Raw genomic sequence first — 17,437 nt, 5'->3', positions numbered from 1 at the left:
ATAATCCTATGCGCAGAGTTGTTCCAGAAGAAGGCAAAAAAACCCCCAATAAAGCATGATCCAATTTGCTCCAGCAGAGGGAAAAAATCCTTCCTGATCTCCCCCCAGAGGCAATCGGATATTCCCTGGATTAACTTTACCTGTAAATACTAGTATCCAGTTAAATTAAAAGAGAAGCATGGGGGAGAAAAAAAAAATCCCCATAATCATACTTACTTAGGTGAATGCAGCAGCGGTCCCCCGCCGCCTCCTGCACTGAGAACCGTGACATCGAACACCGCCAATGGCTCAGGTCTCTTGGCTCCCGGAGCAGAGAGCTGCTGCCTGTCAATCAGCATCTCTCCTGCTCTACTCTTCCACGCTCATTGGAGCGATGAGCTGTGGAGGGGCGGGGAGCGGCCGTCCCAGTGGCTCGCTGAGACGACCATCGGTCCAGGCACCTGGCGGATCCAGACTCCCAGAGTCGGGATGGTGCGGTGTCTGGACTGATGTGTGTGATGTCAGCAGAGAGCGGATTTCAGACCGCACTCTGCTGAAAACGTGTCACAGGAGTGCAAAACGAGCTTAGGCTGGACTTCTCCTTTAATGTAGCACTACTGCACAGCCCATCATACCACATTTCCTTCTTTCATCCAGACACAGAAAATCAGTCTTTGGCTTGTTTTTGTTGTTTTATATAGGGGATAATAACTTGGATAGGGTAAGGGATTATGGGATGCCCAATGTGGTTTCTCTACTCTGCACTTTCTCCAGTTCCCCGATATCCTTTTTGTGAACTGGCACCCAAAACTGAACTGCATATTCCAGATGAGGTCTTACTAATGATTTGTACAAGGGCAACATTATATCTCTCTCTCTCTCTCTGGAGTCCATACCTCTCAATACAAGAAAGGACTTTGCTTGCTTTGGAAACCGCAGCTTGGCATTGCATGATATTATTAAGCTTATGAGCTACCAAAACCCCCAGATCCTTCTCCACTATGGATTCCTCCAGTTGTACTCCCTCTAGGATGTATGATGCATGCATATTCTTAGCCCCCAAGTGCATAACTTTACATTTGTCAACATTAAACCTCATCTGCCACATAGTTGTCCAGTGTACAGTGCATTGACGATGGCTTGTAAGATTCTACTTACCCTCTCTACGCTCCAATGCTGTCCCCGACTTCCTCCTTGGTCCAGGACCAGTTGTTCTCCTCAAGGCTGAATGGGACTAGGGTTTGTGTTGATTGCTATCAAATGATGCCAGCTCATTGCAGAACCATGGTAACAGCCCCTACATGTACCAGTGGCTGACAGGTTCTCTTTTGATCAAAAACACCTACCCTCTAGATCAGGGGTCTCAAACTGGTGGCCATCCAGCTGTTGCAAAACTACAAGTCCCATCATGCCTCTGCCTGTGGGAGTCATGCTTGTAACTGTCAGCCTTGCAATGCCTCATGGGACTTGTAGTTTCGCAACAGCTGGAAGGCCACCAGTTTGAGACCCCTGCTCTAGATGAACCTATGAAGTATTTAGTCATGCTTCTTTTGTCCATTGGGAGTTTTATGAGGGAGCTCTGTGCAAACATAGAGAACATTTTTCTTTCTTCAGAGAACAGAACATACGATGGGCCTTTAGTGTTTGCTGTCTGCCCCTTCCTGCCCAATGAGGCTTTCTATTGGGGGCACTCGGCAGGGGGGAGGAGCCAGGACTGCCGTCAGGGTGGACTCAAAAAGAAGAGGATTGGGGCTGCTTTGTGCAAAACCATTGCACAGAGCAGGTAAGTTTAAAATGTTTGTTATTTAAAAAAAAAATAAAAAAAATCTTTCCTTTAGAATCACTTAAAGAGGAAGTAAACCTGTCAATTTAACAGTTTAAAAACAGTTGCATCCCTGGTACGTGCCAGGAATGTGCCTGTCACATTGGTTGTGCTCTCAAACTGTCAAACCATCCAATGGCTGGTGTCACAACTGATCACATGTGCAGCACCATGGCAGTTGAAGATTAAATAGCGGCCAAGATAGCTGCTTCCTTGGCTGAAAATGATAGGAGAGTTTACTTCCACTTTAAAAAGAGAAATCCACCTTTCTTACCATGTTAAATTTATATTTCGGGAGTAACATGAAACACAGTCACAGTGCACTGCCCACCACCCTCAAACCGCCCCCTCCAAGAATCCAGATGATCCTCTACCTGCTGGCTCCCTTCGTTTGTTTTTTTTAAATTCAGCGCTCAAGTCAAGTCAAAGTACAAGTCCCATCTGCCACCACGTAGTTCTCAATGGAGCACAAGTGCTGTGACTTCACTGAACTCAGAGTCCATTGATACTTCCTCCAGCCCCATAACAGAGGGCCTGTACTTTGGTACAGATCTGTGGTTAAAGGAATAGTATGCAGAAGCCTGAGCATTGCACCTGTGATCCACAGTTAGGCTACATTCACATATATGCGGCTAAGGTTTGCAGTCCAGAGTCCAGTGCGTTTCTGTTCATTGGTTCAGGTGCAAATTTTTACCTGAATTCACACCTGAACCAGACCCAAAAATGCACAGGACCCTTTTCAAAACCGCACTGCGGCCGCCCGCCCATGTGTATACCGGTTACATTAACCACTTGCCGACTGCCGCATGCCAATATACGTCGGCACAATGGCAGCGGTGGGCAAATGGGCATACCTGTACGTTCCCTTTAAGAAGTGGGGCTAGCAGTCGCCCACGCCGCCGCATACAGCGTGACCGTGCCCGCGTCACGCTGTACTGATCTGATCGCTGTATAAATGACAATGGTCCCAAAATAGTGTCAAAAGTGTTCAATGTGCCCGCCATAATGTCGCAGTCACAATAACAATCGCAGATCGCCATTACTAATAAAAAAATAATAATAAAAATGCCATAAAACTATCCCCTATTTTGTAGATGCTATAACTTTTGCGCAAATCAATATATGCTTATTGCGATTTTTTTTTTACCAAAAATATGTAGAAGAATACGTATCGGCCTAAACTGAGGAAAAAAATGTTTTTTTTATATATTTTTGGGGGGATATTTATTATAGCAAAAAGTAAAAAATATTGCATTTTTTTCTAAATTGTCGCTCTTTTTTTGTTTATAGCGTAAAAAATAAAAACCACAGAGGTGATCAAATACCACCAAAAGAAAGCTCCATTTGTGGGAAAAAAAGGACGTCAATTTTGTTTGGGTGCAACGTCGCACGCCCGCGCAATTGTTGGTTAAAGCGACGCAGTGCCGAATCGCAAAAAGTGCTCTGGTCAGGAAGGGGGTAAAATCTTCTGGGACTGAAGCGGTAAAAACGCATACAATTCGCATTTATGTGAACCCAGCCTTAATGCTTTGCCATAGTGCAAAAAAATATTAAGTTATTATTATACAGGATTATACAATACACAATATCCAATTATTATTAAATGCACATTTTTTTATTAATCAATATGCAAAAGATGGACCCTAAAGTGGAAATAAAGTATTTTCTTAGCAAAGTGCTAAAAGGCTGCTTTCTGTATTGCAAGAGAGACTGCCCCATTTTCATGCATTTTGTATGTATTGTATTGAATGATATGAGATTATCGGTTTTCTGTAGTATGTTGACATCTAGTGGTGGTTTTGTGACACTGCAACTCCTGTTTAGTGCTACTTAGTTTAGTCCTAACTAGACCCTCACCACTTTTTTCATGTTCCCACAGTCAGTGTTAGATATTTACAGAGACGGGGATAAGAAAAGTAATTGTCTTACACTTCAAAAAACTGGAAAATTAGCCTCTGAAATCAGCTGAAGTAAAATTACATTGGATTCAATTTCTGTGTCTTATTGAAGAGTTAGGATGCCTGTGGATGGTGCCAAGTCAGACTGAGTCTAAGGAGATATGACAATGCATAAAAAAGTATTTGAAACAGGACACTGTGTAATTCCCTTTTTATCTATAGATGTACAGTCTCAGTAAAGTTCTGTGCCGGGGGAAGTAACTCTTTTGCATTTAAATCATCCAGGCCAGGCCAATCAAATAGTTAGAGAACCCGAAGGAAGACCAGGAGTAGATGGAAGCACTGGTTCATTGTGTTCCGAACTGAAATTTGGACAAATTATTCGAATTTCAGAATTACAATAGTAATGAATTTCAATGAATCTGAAATAACGAAACAAAATTTGAATTGAATTTGAAATCAAATTTGAAAACAAGAACAGAATAAAATAGAATAGAATATAAAATAATAGAATAGAGTAAAACAGAACAGAATAGACAATAAAAGAATAGAAAATAGAATAGAATAAAATAAAATAGAAAGAATATAACTGTCTTCCGAAATTTGAATAGAATAAATTTGAATAGAATAGATTAGAGGAGAAAAGAATAGAATAAATAGAATAAAATAAGAGAATAGAACGATAATTTGAAATTTGAATAGAATACATTTGAATAGAAAAAGAAAAAAAACAATAGAATAAAATAGAATAAATTTGAAACTTTCCAAATTCGATCTAATTGAATTCAACGGAAAATTCTAATCGAATTAAAAAATATGAATAAATAAAAAGAAACTAGTTCCAAAAAACAAAACTATTAAAATAACGAATTGAAACTAATTTTTTTGTTCTGCACGTCTACTGGTGACGGAGGAGACATCGCAGCCCTGGAGGGGCTTGAGAAAAAAGCTGGGTTGCCCAGAAACGTGGAGCCACACCCCTCTGCTGCTGTTCCTCACAGGCAGCAGCTTCAGCTGCCCACAGTTAAAATGGTTGATTGCATCAGACTGGCCCCTTTTGCAGGTATAGCTATGCAAAACATTAAAAATAAGTGCCTATGCTGTTTAAAATCCAGTAATACTCGGTCTCACTCTGCTCTGCACATGCTCAGTTGCTCTCTATTTTTAGGCACTGACTAATTTGTAGAGGCCAATCTGTTGACAGCCTTAAAGCTGAATTAAACCCTCCTATCCTTCAGGCTGCATTCACACCTGAGCGTATCGTTTTCAGGCGTTTTTTCGAGCGTTTTTGTACAGGTCGAAAGGTCACCAATGTAAAAAGCAGAAAAACGCCAGTAATCTGCCTAAAAAGAAGCTTGTGTACTTTTTTGAGCTTCAGGCTTTTTGCTTCAGGTGACAGAACGCTCAGATGTGAACAGGGGCCCTTTAAATGAATGGAATTTTGCTTGTTGGGTGTTTTGGAACTTTTGAAATGAGCGTTTTATGAGCTGAAAACACTCAGGTGTGAATGGGCATTTACAGCAACCTTCTGCAACCGCCATGGTACTGAACGTGTGATCAGTTATGACAGCAGCCATTTGATGGCTTGACAGTTTGGTTGGGGACACAATCAATTGTGACGGTTAGCAATCCCAACATTCCAGGAATGTAACTATTTTTTTTAAACCCTAAAAATCAATGGATTTAGTTCTGCTTTATGATTTACTGCTGTTCAGGGGCTCTGGGCTTCAGAAAAATGGTAGCCTCCAGCAAGAAGAAACAGGAACAATGCTGGAGGCAATTTACAGCACACACTCATTTTGGTAGCATAATTATTCATGTGGAGTGTATGTTCCTTGCTAAAGAACAGGGGTTGGGCCCATTCATTAAGGGTGCATGGGCACGCCCCCCCTTTCCATAGCTGCCTCCCCCTATCCATGTATCCGGCCCCTTGCAGGACGCCGGATGCATGAATTACAATGGTGGGGTTTTTTTTAAGCATCTTATTAGAGCCAGAGGCTCTAATAGGCTTCAAAATAGGATGGGCTTTGGGCTCAGAGAATGCAAATGCAGCCCACCCAGGTGTGTTACAACAGGGAATGAATATTCGATATTGTAACACTGATCCTCCTCCCGGCCAATCAGGAAGCGGGTTTTGAGACCCTTCATCCGATTGGCTGAAAGGACAGGTCCTTTTGGACGCCTAGGAGGAGGGGAGGAGCTTTCCACTGGAAAAAAGACACGGAGCTGCTGCCCGCCACCCACCTAGATGGGGTAAGTGCCGGACTGACCGGCAGACAATGCAGGGGGGGGGGGAGGTGCCTATTTTCTTCAAAAACTAAAGAAGTATTGGCAGTAACAACTATGGGGGACATCAATAAAATCACAGCTCTTGCTTCAGTTATTATGCTGCAGTCTGCTAATCTGTCACACAAATGAAGCAGATTTATTCTAATGTGTCATATCACTTTGCACTCTTTGTTTTCCCAGATCAGAAAGTGTGGAAGATTTGCCATCCTGTCGTGTTATGCAAAAGGCGGATTTGCCAATTAGTCACAATTTGACAAAAAAAAAAAAAAAAAAAAAAAAACAGCTCTCAGAAAAGCATTTAGGAAGTCATTTTCAGATAATTGTGCCTGTTTAACCACTTCAATACAGGGCACTTATACACCTTCCTGCGCAGACCAATTTTCAGCTTTCTGCGCTGTCGCATTTTGAATGACAATTATGCGGTGGTGCTACGCTGTACCCAAACTAAATTTTTATCATTTTGTTCCCACAAATAGAGCTTTCTTTTGGTGGTATTTGATCACCTCTGGGATTTTTATTTTCTGCTAAACAAATAAAAAAAAGACAGAAAATTAAAAAAAAAAAAATACAATTTTTTTTGTTTCTGTTACAAAACTTTGTAATAAGTACGTTTTCTCCTTCACTGACGGGCACTGCTGGGGCTGCACTGACGGGCACTGATAAGGCAGCACTGATGGGCACTGATGATGGGCACTGATATGCGGCACTGATAGGCGGCACGGATGGGCACGGATGGGCACTGATAGGCGGCACGGATGGGCACTGATAGGCGGCTCGGATGGGCACTGATAGGCGGCACAGATGGGCACTGAAAGGCGGCACAGATGGGCAATGATAGCTGGCACTGTACACTAATATATGGTACTGATGGATGCCAATCAGTGCCAAACAATAATGCCTGCCAATCAGTGATGCCTATTGTTGGCACTGATTGGCATCCATTGTGGGCACTGATTGGCATCCCTGGTGGTCTAGGGTGGCATACCTGGTGGTGACTAGTGGTGGCATCCCTGGTGGTCCTTGTGGCGTCCCTGGTGGTCCAGTGTGGGCATCCTTGGGGGGGCTGCGCTGATAATCGACCAGCACAGACCCCCCCCCCCCCCCTGTCAGAGGAGCAGCCGATCGGCTCTCCTCTACTAGCGTCTGACAGACGCAAGTGAGGAAAAGCCGATCACCGGCTCTTCCTGTTTACACTGTCATCAGCCGTGATTGGACACGGCTGATCACATGGTAAAGAGTCTCCGTCAGACTCTTTACCTAGATCGGAGTTACGGTGTGTCAGACTGACACCCCGCAACAAAGATCGCCACTGGCTTGATATCCTGCTGGACGTCATATGACGTCCGGTCAGGATATTGAAACCACTTTGCTGCCGTCATTTTGCTATATGGCGGGCGGCAAGTGGGTAAAAAAAGGTCCACATCACTTTTAAATTGGTAATAGATCGTTGCACGAATTCTGTCGCAATCTAGTTTATAACACTTTCGACAAATGTGTGCAAATGGGAAGACTTTCACAGATATTTCAAAACAAGAAGTGGCCTGGCATTAGGGTTGCCACCTGTCCGGGATTCTCCCGGACATTCCGGGTTTTGAATCATGTGTCCGGGTTTCAGTCCACCTGAAACTCGGACATATTATTCAAACAGGAATGTGACATGGAACAGGGCTTGAGAGGAGGGTGAGGGGGCACTATGTGTGCCACATTACTATTCTCTTTGGAGTGCCCAAAGGTGTCCCAGGTCTGTTGCAATCCTATAGTGTATACAAAAAAAAATGCTACTGTGTGCCGCTTAAGGCTCGGTTCACACTAGGACGACTTGTCAGGCGACCTAGGTCGCCTGACAAGTAGCGTCCCGTTCAGTACAATGGAACCGTTCTAATCGGAGCGACGCAAGTCGCTCCGACTTAGAAAAAGGTTCCTGTACGACTTTGGGGGCGACTTGCATAGACTTCTATACAGAAGTCGTTTTGCAAGTCGCCCGGGCAGTCGTGTGCAGGTCGCCTCGGTGAGGCGACCTGCAAGTCGTGCCGCCTCTGGTGTGAACCGAGGCTTAGTGTTCGGGTTTGGCTTGAAGAAAAAGTGGCAACCCTAGATGGCATTGGCAAACAATCAGCCACCTAAATGATTTACACATTTGCATGGTACAACTTTTTAAGAAATAGAGCACAAATGTGTTCATAAATCACCTTCTATGTTCCTAAAATTACAATTGCATTCAAATAAAATACCAGCAGAGGGGAGCATTGCGCCACCTATTAATGTGCAGGGCCTGGTACGGTAAAGAAATAAAAACTACCAATTTGCATATTTCTCATATTGAAGCAAATCTGTTGAACACTTCAAAAAGGATCCTCTAGTCTAGTGAGTCTAGTGCCTGTACTAGGTCTGGATCTACTTCAGAGTACCCAAGGACCGCAGAAACCCATGCCGAAATAGACCAACTTCCATGGTCACTAGAACACGCCCAAACCTTCCTACCTCTTGTATTTCACTACAGTGGATCCTCAGATTGCGAGTAATGCGGTTTACGAGCTTTTTTATGTATTTATTTTTTTAATTCTGACTCACTTTGCAATTCAAGCCACTGGGGTGTGCTGTACTGCATTTGACCAGAGGTGTGGGTGCACCGGTGACGCTTGGAGATGCTTGGGGACACTCCGTTCCCGAGTGTAAACCCTTTACCACTCCTTTAAAAAAATGTTTTAGCCTATGATGAGTAAGGGCTTTAAAACCACAAGATTAGCCCACAGCAGGGTAAGTCCTGTTTCACACACGGGCTTCAGCTTGTATAGGAGCAGTGGGAATGGCAAGTGTAGCACCAACCCCCGAAGGAGCTGCTGATTTATATCGGGCTGTTACCGTCACCTCTTTACCTGTAGTTTCACCAATACCAGAACTTAGAATCCATGTTGAGCTTATTATCTGACAATGTAGGCACCAGTCACTTTAGTACTTTTCCAATGCTTTAATAGGAAATAATTGGAAGAAGTAGCAGGAAAGAGGTAGAAGAAGAGTTGCAGGAAAGTTCAAATACCTTTTCTTTAGGACACTGAGGAATTTGAAATCTCTGGGATAAATGCACCTTCAGTCCAGGATTAAATCTTTGCCCAACCGGATAGGTCTCTCTCACTAACCTAGCAGCCGCAGCGTAGCACGAACAAAAAGTCTCTGCCACAGACTTGAGAAGAACAATTTAACTGTACGAACCTCTGCCACAGGACATAGTAATTTTAGATGAGCAGCAACACAGTACCAGAACCTTTAAGCCGACCCGGCAGTACTTGTGCGGTAGATTAGGTTAAGATGCATCCTCCAATTGAGTCACCAAGCCCCTCTTGAGACACCAGCATTCCGCACGGTCCTCTCCAAAGATGGGTCCTCCCCTTCTCAATCCTTCTTAATTGTCCGGGTTCTTCCCGCAGGACAGACAGCACAGGACCATCTTCGTAGTAGTAGGCCCCAGACAGACTTCTGGGCCTACTTGCACAGCTGCAGCATCGCAACCCTCCGGCCTGGAGGGCCACGAGGTAGAAACTGACAGTCAAATACCTTTAGGCCAGGAGGGCCAGCAGGTGAAAAAGAGAGGAAAATGGTGTCTGGCCCTTAAGTACTCTCTCCCAGAACGCATAGCAGTGGACCACCTTTGCCAAGTTACCTCTGGGAAAGAAGAGCACTCAATATACTTCAGCTTGTTGCTTTTCCAACACTGACCTATGGTGACAACGACACCCACAGGCAGTGTGGAACTGCACGCAACACAGCCGATGCTGGAACAGAGGGTAATTTAGCCATAGATTAACTCTGAACTATATACAGAACAGACAACCCACTAAATTTACAAATAAGCGCCTGATCGAAAATTTGTCAGCGCTACACAAGCTTTTACAAAGCATTTGCAAAGCTTTTCGCAAGATTTTAAAGTACCATACAGCTCCAGATTGTAAACATTGAATAGGAATGCTTATTGTCACTTTAGCTGCTAGCAGTTTTCAGCACTACTTAAAGCTTGTTGAAAGTCTGCTGAGGCATGCTAGCAGCTTGTTTAAAGTGACAATAAGCACTCCTATTAAGATCTGTGTATAACATTTTCTCAAACAGGAGCAGAAGGGAGCTTTAAAGGCTGAAAGTTTCATAAAACCTTGTTGTTCATACTACTACTATAGAAGCTGAAGCCCATGTAAAACAGTCCTTTGGGTTGCCACTCGTCCCATATGACACAGGATCATCCTGGATTTCTAACATGCTACATCCCATATTAATTCAATATGGGACGCATTTTGTGCCATATTTTCATGCACATCTTTTAGCAGGGGCCTCCTAGAAACCAAGGATGGTGCTGCCTGTGTCCTAGCAACCAGGGGCATTGCCAGCGCCAGGCACCCAGGGCACATCCTAATGCTGTGACTTACCACTGCAGCAGCCATCTTTTTTCCCATCAATACCGCCTGTCAATGAAATAGAATTCAGGTAAGCTTGCCTAGGGTCCTCCTCGAGTCTGACATTTCACATAACACAAGATGAGGATAAAGATTTGTACTGGTAGAAGAAGAGATTTTGCAGGGGGGGGGGACACTTGTGCTGGGAGGGGGTATTTCTGAAGGGTGGAATTGTTACTGGATAGAGAATTTTTGTGCTTAGGAGGTGAGTGTGCAGATTAGAGCAGACTTATTTTTTTTATGAGGGGGAGGGGAAGTTATCCTGAGAGGGGAAGTAGGGGAGATTAATTCTTGAAAGGGGGATTTTGCACTCTCCAGCCCCCTGAACTCTATGCATTACATTCTCCTGACCCCTGATGAACTCTATGCATTACATACTCCTGGCAACTGCACTCTGTGCATTACATACCCCTTACCCCTGCACTCTATGCATTACATACCCCTGATCCCTGCACTCTATACATTACCTACTCCTGACGCCTGCAATCTGTACATTACATACTCCTGACCCCTGCACTCTATACATTACGTACTCCTGAACCCTGCACTCTATACATTACGTACTCCTGAACCCTGCACTCTATACATTACCTACTCCTGACCCCTGCAATCTGTACATTACATACTCCTGACCCCTGCACTCTATACAATACATACTCCTGCCCCCTGAACTCTATACATTACATACTCCTGATCCCTGCACTCTGTGCATTATATACCCCTGACACCTGCACTCTGTTCATTACACTGCCCTTACCCCTATGCATTACATACTTCTGACCCCTGCATTTAATGTGTTAAGTGCTCCTTACCACTGCACTTGGTATGTTACATACTCCTGACCATTCCTGATTCCTGCACAGATCCTTGACCCCATGCTCTTACATTTCGCACTCATAACTTCTGCACTCTGTGAATGACACATACCTGACCCTCGCACTAATGCACTACACACTACTTACCCATTCACATGTTGCAATATACAGTGGATCTGGAAAGAATTCACAGCGCTTCACTTTTTCCACATTTTGTTATGTTACAGCCTTATTCCAAAGTGGATTAAATTAATTATTTTCCTCAAAATTCTACAAACAATACCCCATAATAACAACATGAAAGAAGTTTGTTTAAAATCTTTGCAAATCTATTAAAAATAAAAAACAAAAAAAATCCCATGTACATAAGTATTCACAGCCTTTGCTCAATACTTTGTTGAAGTACCTTTGGCACCAATTACATTCTCAAGTCTTTTTGAGTATGATGTTACAAGCTTGGCACACCTATTTTTGGGCAGTTTCTCCCATTCTTCTTTACAGAACTGCTCAAGCTTCATCAGGTTGGATGGGGAGTGTCGGTGCACAGCCATTTTCAGATCTCTCCAGAGATGGTCAATCGGGTTCAAGTCTGGGCTCTGGCTGGGCCACTCAAGGACATTCACAGAGTTACCCTGTAGCCACTCCTTTGCTATCTTGGCTTTGTGCTTAGGGTCGTCCTGTTGGAAGATGAACCTTTGCTCCAGTCTGAGGTCCAGAGCGCTCTGGAGCAGGTTGTCATCAAGGATGTCTCTGTACATTGCTGCATTCATCTTTCCCTCAATCCTGACAAGTCACCCAGTTCCTACCGTTGAAAAACATGCCCACAGTATGATGCTGCCACCACCATGCTTCACTGTAGGGATGGTTTTGGCCAGGTGATAAGCATTGCCTGGTTTCCTCCAGACATGACCCTTGTCATTCAGGCCAAAGAGTTCAATCTTTGTTTCATCAGACCAGAAAATTTTGTTTCTCTTGGTCTGAGAGTCCTTTAGGTGCCTTTTGGCAAACTCCAGGTGGGCTGTCGTGTGCCTTTTACTGAGGAAGAGACTTCCGTCTGACCACTCTACAATACAGACCTGATTGGTGGAGTGCTGCAGAGATGGTTGTTCTTCTGGAAAGTTCTCTCTCCACAGAGAAATGCTGGAGCTCTGTCAGAGTGACCATCGGGTTCTTGGTCACCTCACTGACAAAGGCCCTTTTCCCCCGATCACTCAGTTTGGCCGGGCGGCTGGCTCTAGGAAGAGTCCTGGTGGTTCCAAACTTCTTCCATTTACAGATGATGGAGGCCACTGTGCTCATTGGGACCTTCAATGCTGCAGAAATCTTTCTGTACCCTTCCCCAGATCTGTGTCTCCATACATTCCTGTCTCGGAGGTCTACAGACAATTCCATGGACCTCATGGTTTGGTTTGTGCTCTGACATGCACTGTTATGCCCTGTACACACGGTCGGATTTTCCGACGGAGAAAGTGCGCTCGGATTGTGTTGTCGGAAATTCCGACCGTGTGTGGGCTCCATCTGACTTTTTCCGTCGGAATTTCCGACACACAAAGTTTGAGAGCAGGATATAAAATTTTCCGACAACAAAATCCGATCCTTTAAATTCCGATCGTGTGTAGACAAATCTGACGCACAAAGTGCCACGCATGCTCAGAATAAATTCATAGACGAAAGTTATTGGCTACTGCCCCGTTTATAGTCTCGACGTACATGTTTTACGTCACCGCGTTCAGAACGATCGGATTTTCCAACAACTTTGTGCGACTGTGTGTATGCAAGACAAGTTTGAGCCAACATCCGTCGGAAAAAATCCGATGGATTTTGTTGTCGAAATGTCCGATCAATGTCCGATCGTGTGTACAGGGCATTAAGTGTGGGGTCTTATATAGACAGATGTGTGCCTTTCCAAATCATGTCCAATCAGCTGAATTTACCACAGGTGGACTCCAATCAAGTTGTAGAAACATCTCAGGAATGATCAGTGGAAACAGGAGGCACCTGAGCTCAATTTTGAGTGTCATGGTAAAGGCTGTGAATACTTATGTACATTTTTTTTGTTTTTTTATTTTTAATAAATTTGCAAAGATTTCAAACAAACTTCTTTCATGTTGTCATTATGGGGTATTGTTTGTGTAATTTTGAGACAAATAATGAATTTAATCCATTTTGGAATAAGGCTGTAACATAACAAAATGTATAAAAAGTGAAGTGCTGTGAATACTTTCTGGATGCACTGTAAACTACAGACCCCTGCACATGGTGCTTTACACATCTCTGTGCATCATTTACTTCTAAACCTGGCAGTCAGCACACACCCCTGACCCCTGCACTCTCTGCATTTATAGACTCTAGCACCATATTGTTCATTACATACTTCCAAAAGTGTAAAACTATGGGGTTGATTTACTAAAGGCAAATCCACTTTGCACTACAAGTGCACTTGGAAGTGCAGTCGTTGTAGATCTGAGGGGAAGATCTGAAATGAAGGGAAGCTCTGTTGATTTTATCATCCAATCATGTACAAGCTGTTTTTTTTTTTTTTTAATTTTCCTTGCATGTCCCCCTCAGATCAACAGAGATTGCACTTCCAGGTGCACTTGCAGTGCAAAGTGGATTTGCCTTTAGTAAATAAACCCCTATGTGTAGTAAATAAGACCTAGGCTTACCTCTCATCACTTCACAATTAAAAGAGAAGTATGGGGAGATATATATATATTTTTTTTTTTAATCATACTTACCGTACCTAGGTGGATGCCGCATCGGTCCAATGCTGCATCTGTACCCTGCTGGTTCTAACACTGAGAACCGAGCAATCAAACACCACTGATCTCTCAGTTCTCACAGCTCTCTGTTCTGCTTTGGCTGTACTTCTCCTTTAAAGTCTATGGTTACTACATTTCACACTATAGTATAAATGGCCCAAATGAATCCTATTTGACCTATGTTTACAAATCAGTGCTACCACATTTGTGCGCCCTACAACCGCTTTTAAAAATGCCTTGTGACACATTTTATATTTCTCTCTAGGAAATCTATTAAAAAAGATTAGATGAAAAATAAAGAATAAAACATAACACAAGAAAAGAGATAAACAGCACATTTACTAACAGTCTAAATAATATTTTCTTTCACTTGCTTCAGCAATGGGCGTGAGGGCTGCACATTAAAGGACAAAGAGCCATAAGCAGATGTCAGGGGAGGGATTCTACTTTCCAGCACTTTACCCGAATATTAATTTTGGCTGCTCCAAACTTTACCTACCACTAGATGGCAGTATTAGCATAACAAACAGAAGCAGTGCTTTAATGAACTGTATAGAATTGTTACATAACATCATGACAGTTTGGAATTGTTATATTACACTTTCAGCTGAACCCTTTTGTGGCTCTTGGCATTTTACACATTTTCTATGGCACCTAATCAGAAATGTGGATATCAGCAGCTACAGGTAGAAATTATTATTGGATGCCCTTTAAAAGCCAATTCACTACATATAATTGCGGTCACTTGTGCGTTACCGCAACACACATATGTATGCGTTGATGCGATGTGGTGCCATTCATTCTGAAAAGCACCCCGATGCACCTTGCAGATGAACATGCAGTGCAGTTAAATTGTGTTGCCATGCACTGCACTGCCAAAACTGGTACCTGCACCTTCTTTGGTGCCTTGTCTTGCATTTGGCAGCCCAGTAAAATGAATTGGACTGCCTTAATGCAACGCACGTTATTGCATGGCACAAGTACATGTGATAATGCACTGAATGGACCCTAACAGACTCCAGGAAGCATTTTATTTTAGATCTGGGTGAACACTGGTATTTAGGAGCAGGGGCATAGATAAGGAGGGGGACACCGGTCCTCCTGTACGGGCCCAGGCCTCTATCTCCCGTTGGGTTTCAACTGCTGCAGAGCGTGCCATGCACTGGGATCAGTTCCAGGAATTGCCAACCCCCTGCCACACCAGTCACCCTCCCTGTGCACCATACACTTCCCCCCTGCTGCCCAGGCCACCCTGTGTGCCCCCCCCCCCACCCCATCATTGCTGCCAGGCTTTCCTACTCTCCACAATAGGATCCTTCAAGATGATGAGTGGGGGAAGGGTCCGGTAAATATGTCATATTTACCAGCCCCTTTCTATTCCTGAATGAACACAGTGATTGACTGGAACTGATTACTCATTGTGTTCATTCATAGCTGAAGCATTGGCTGTATTGGGCCCTGTGTCAGGTTGTCTGCATGGGGCCCCGTCGTTTTGTGGTTTCTTAAGTGTTTAAAAAACCTAGTTACACCACATATATCTCTATCTCTATAGCGGTTGTAAACCTAGTTACACCACATATATCTCTATCTCTATAGCAGTTGTAAACCTAGTTACACCACTTGTATCTCTATCTCTATAGTGGTTGTAAACCTAGTTACACCACTTGTATCTCTATCTCTATAGTGGTTGAAAACCTAGTTACACCACTAGTATCTCTAGCTCTAAAGTGGTTGAAAACCTAGTTACACCACTAGTATCTCTAGCTCTAAAGTGGTTGAAAACCTAGTTACACCAGTTGTATCTCTATCTCTATAGTGGTTGTAAACCTAGTTACACCACTTGTATCTCTATAGTGGTTGTAAACCTAGTTACACCACTTGTATCTCTATAGTGGTTGTAAACCTAGTTACACCACTTGTATCTCTATAATAAGGCTTACCTGTAGGTACTGGAAATATCTCCTAAACCTGCAGGATATTTACCATATACAATTGCGTCGTCATCGGTACATGCGCACTGAAGAAGGGGCACAATCGTGCCATTTCTAAAGGGCCCATGCTGTGACCAGCGACTCAGGCCAGTCACAGAGCCGGAGTCCACGGCCCCGGAAGGAAGAGGGGTGAAGATGGACGCAGCCACCAGCCGGGACATCGCGGGCTTCATTTGCAGGTAAGTGCAACATAATGGGCTAGTATGCGATGCATACTAGCCCATTATGCTTTTACTTTGAAGGGGAAAAAAGAGGAAGTAAAACCCATCAGGGTTTACTTCCTCTTTAGTCTATTTAGTGGAGTCATTTACAGCCTGTGTCTCCATCAGCCACTCATATGGGTGGGAGGAAGATGTCAGTGTTTGGCAGCTTATTCTAAATTATGGAGGACCTATCGGGGGATAGAGATACCATAATATAACAGTAAACGCCATGGCCAGGGGACAGAATGGGGATCCGTGACCCTGGCCTCGTCCCTGAGAGATGTAACATGCTAGGAATTACACTCTACTGTAATTGGTTACTGCACTTTTCTAAAAACAGGCACAGGATTTAACTTACTGAAGTCCGTGACATGTTGACAGGGCCACGAATGACCTGGGTTTTCCTCGGACGTGTCCCTGGTAGTAGCAATGCTCCCCGCCCTGAGAGAGAAAACAAAGATTACAATCACTGACTGTCACCTGTGCTTTTTCGTCATATTAGAAAAATAAATAAATAAGAGCAAGTCACTGAGGAACTGGTGTGAGCAATGTCTCCATTTCCATACAGTTTTATCCGCCAAGCCCCGCACTTCAGTAGACAAAATGGCCTCCGCCACAGGCCCTGTGCAGCGTGGTGTTTACTACAGAATGGCTGCAATCTGTCTACAAGTGAAGAGGTGTATGTGTAGAAGGAATGCGCACAGAAGAAAGACTGATGTACGGTTATTAAAATGGCATATTGTGTGCGGCAGCTTGCTGTGCCATCTGGCCAGGAAATGCAGCCTAGGCAGAGCCTGACTAAAAACAGTTCCTTCTTATTATCCGGAATGTGCTGACTGGCAATTAGCAGCGGCGGATGGACGCACCACAATACCTGTGATAACAAGAATTTAAATAGATTCTTATCCAGAAAATGCTCAAAACAACAAGATGCATTCAATATTTACTACCTCGTTAAAGGAGGACAATTAGGCAGCGTTCCAAGATGCATTCTCTAGGGACGCCATGAAAATAATGCACTAAAAACGGAGCAAGGACTTCTGGGTAATTTTGGTCCTTTGTCATACCTCACAGTGGGCCTTAAGCTGGCCAGACACCTGTACGTTTTCAGGCGAATGTTCATATGAAAATAACTTGACAAATGTTGTTTGAAAGTACTTCAAAATATCATTTTCTTTAACCACTTGCTTACTGGGCACTTAAACCCCCTTCCTGGCCAGACCAACTTTTAGCTTTCAG

General features: G+C 43.7%; 1 protein-coding gene across 6 annotated transcripts in view; it reads right to left on the bottom strand.

Moving 5' to 3' along the window:
• Positions 1-17,437, bottom strand: part of ADAM22 (ADAM metallopeptidase domain 22) — a 419,533-nt gene that overhangs the window by 204,292 nt on the left and 197,804 nt on the right. For all 6 annotated transcript variants that reach the window (XM_073629692.1, XM_073629695.1, XM_073629694.1 and 3 more), the window contains exon 5: positions 16,557-16,639. In XM_073629692.1, the coding sequence (XP_073485793.1) occupies positions 16,557-16,639 (83 nt within the window). The remainder of the gene's footprint in view (positions 1-16,556; positions 16,640-17,437) is intronic.

This window comes from Aquarana catesbeiana, linkage group LG05 (genome assembly GCF_042186555.1).
Source record: "Aquarana catesbeiana isolate 2022-GZ linkage group LG05, ASM4218655v1, whole genome shotgun sequence".
In the NCBI taxonomy this organism is placed as follows: Eukaryota; Metazoa; Chordata; class Amphibia; order Anura; family Ranidae; genus Aquarana; species Aquarana catesbeiana.
The sequence above is the reverse complement of the archived record's forward strand: the minus strand, read 5'-3'. Positions and strand labels throughout refer to the sequence as shown.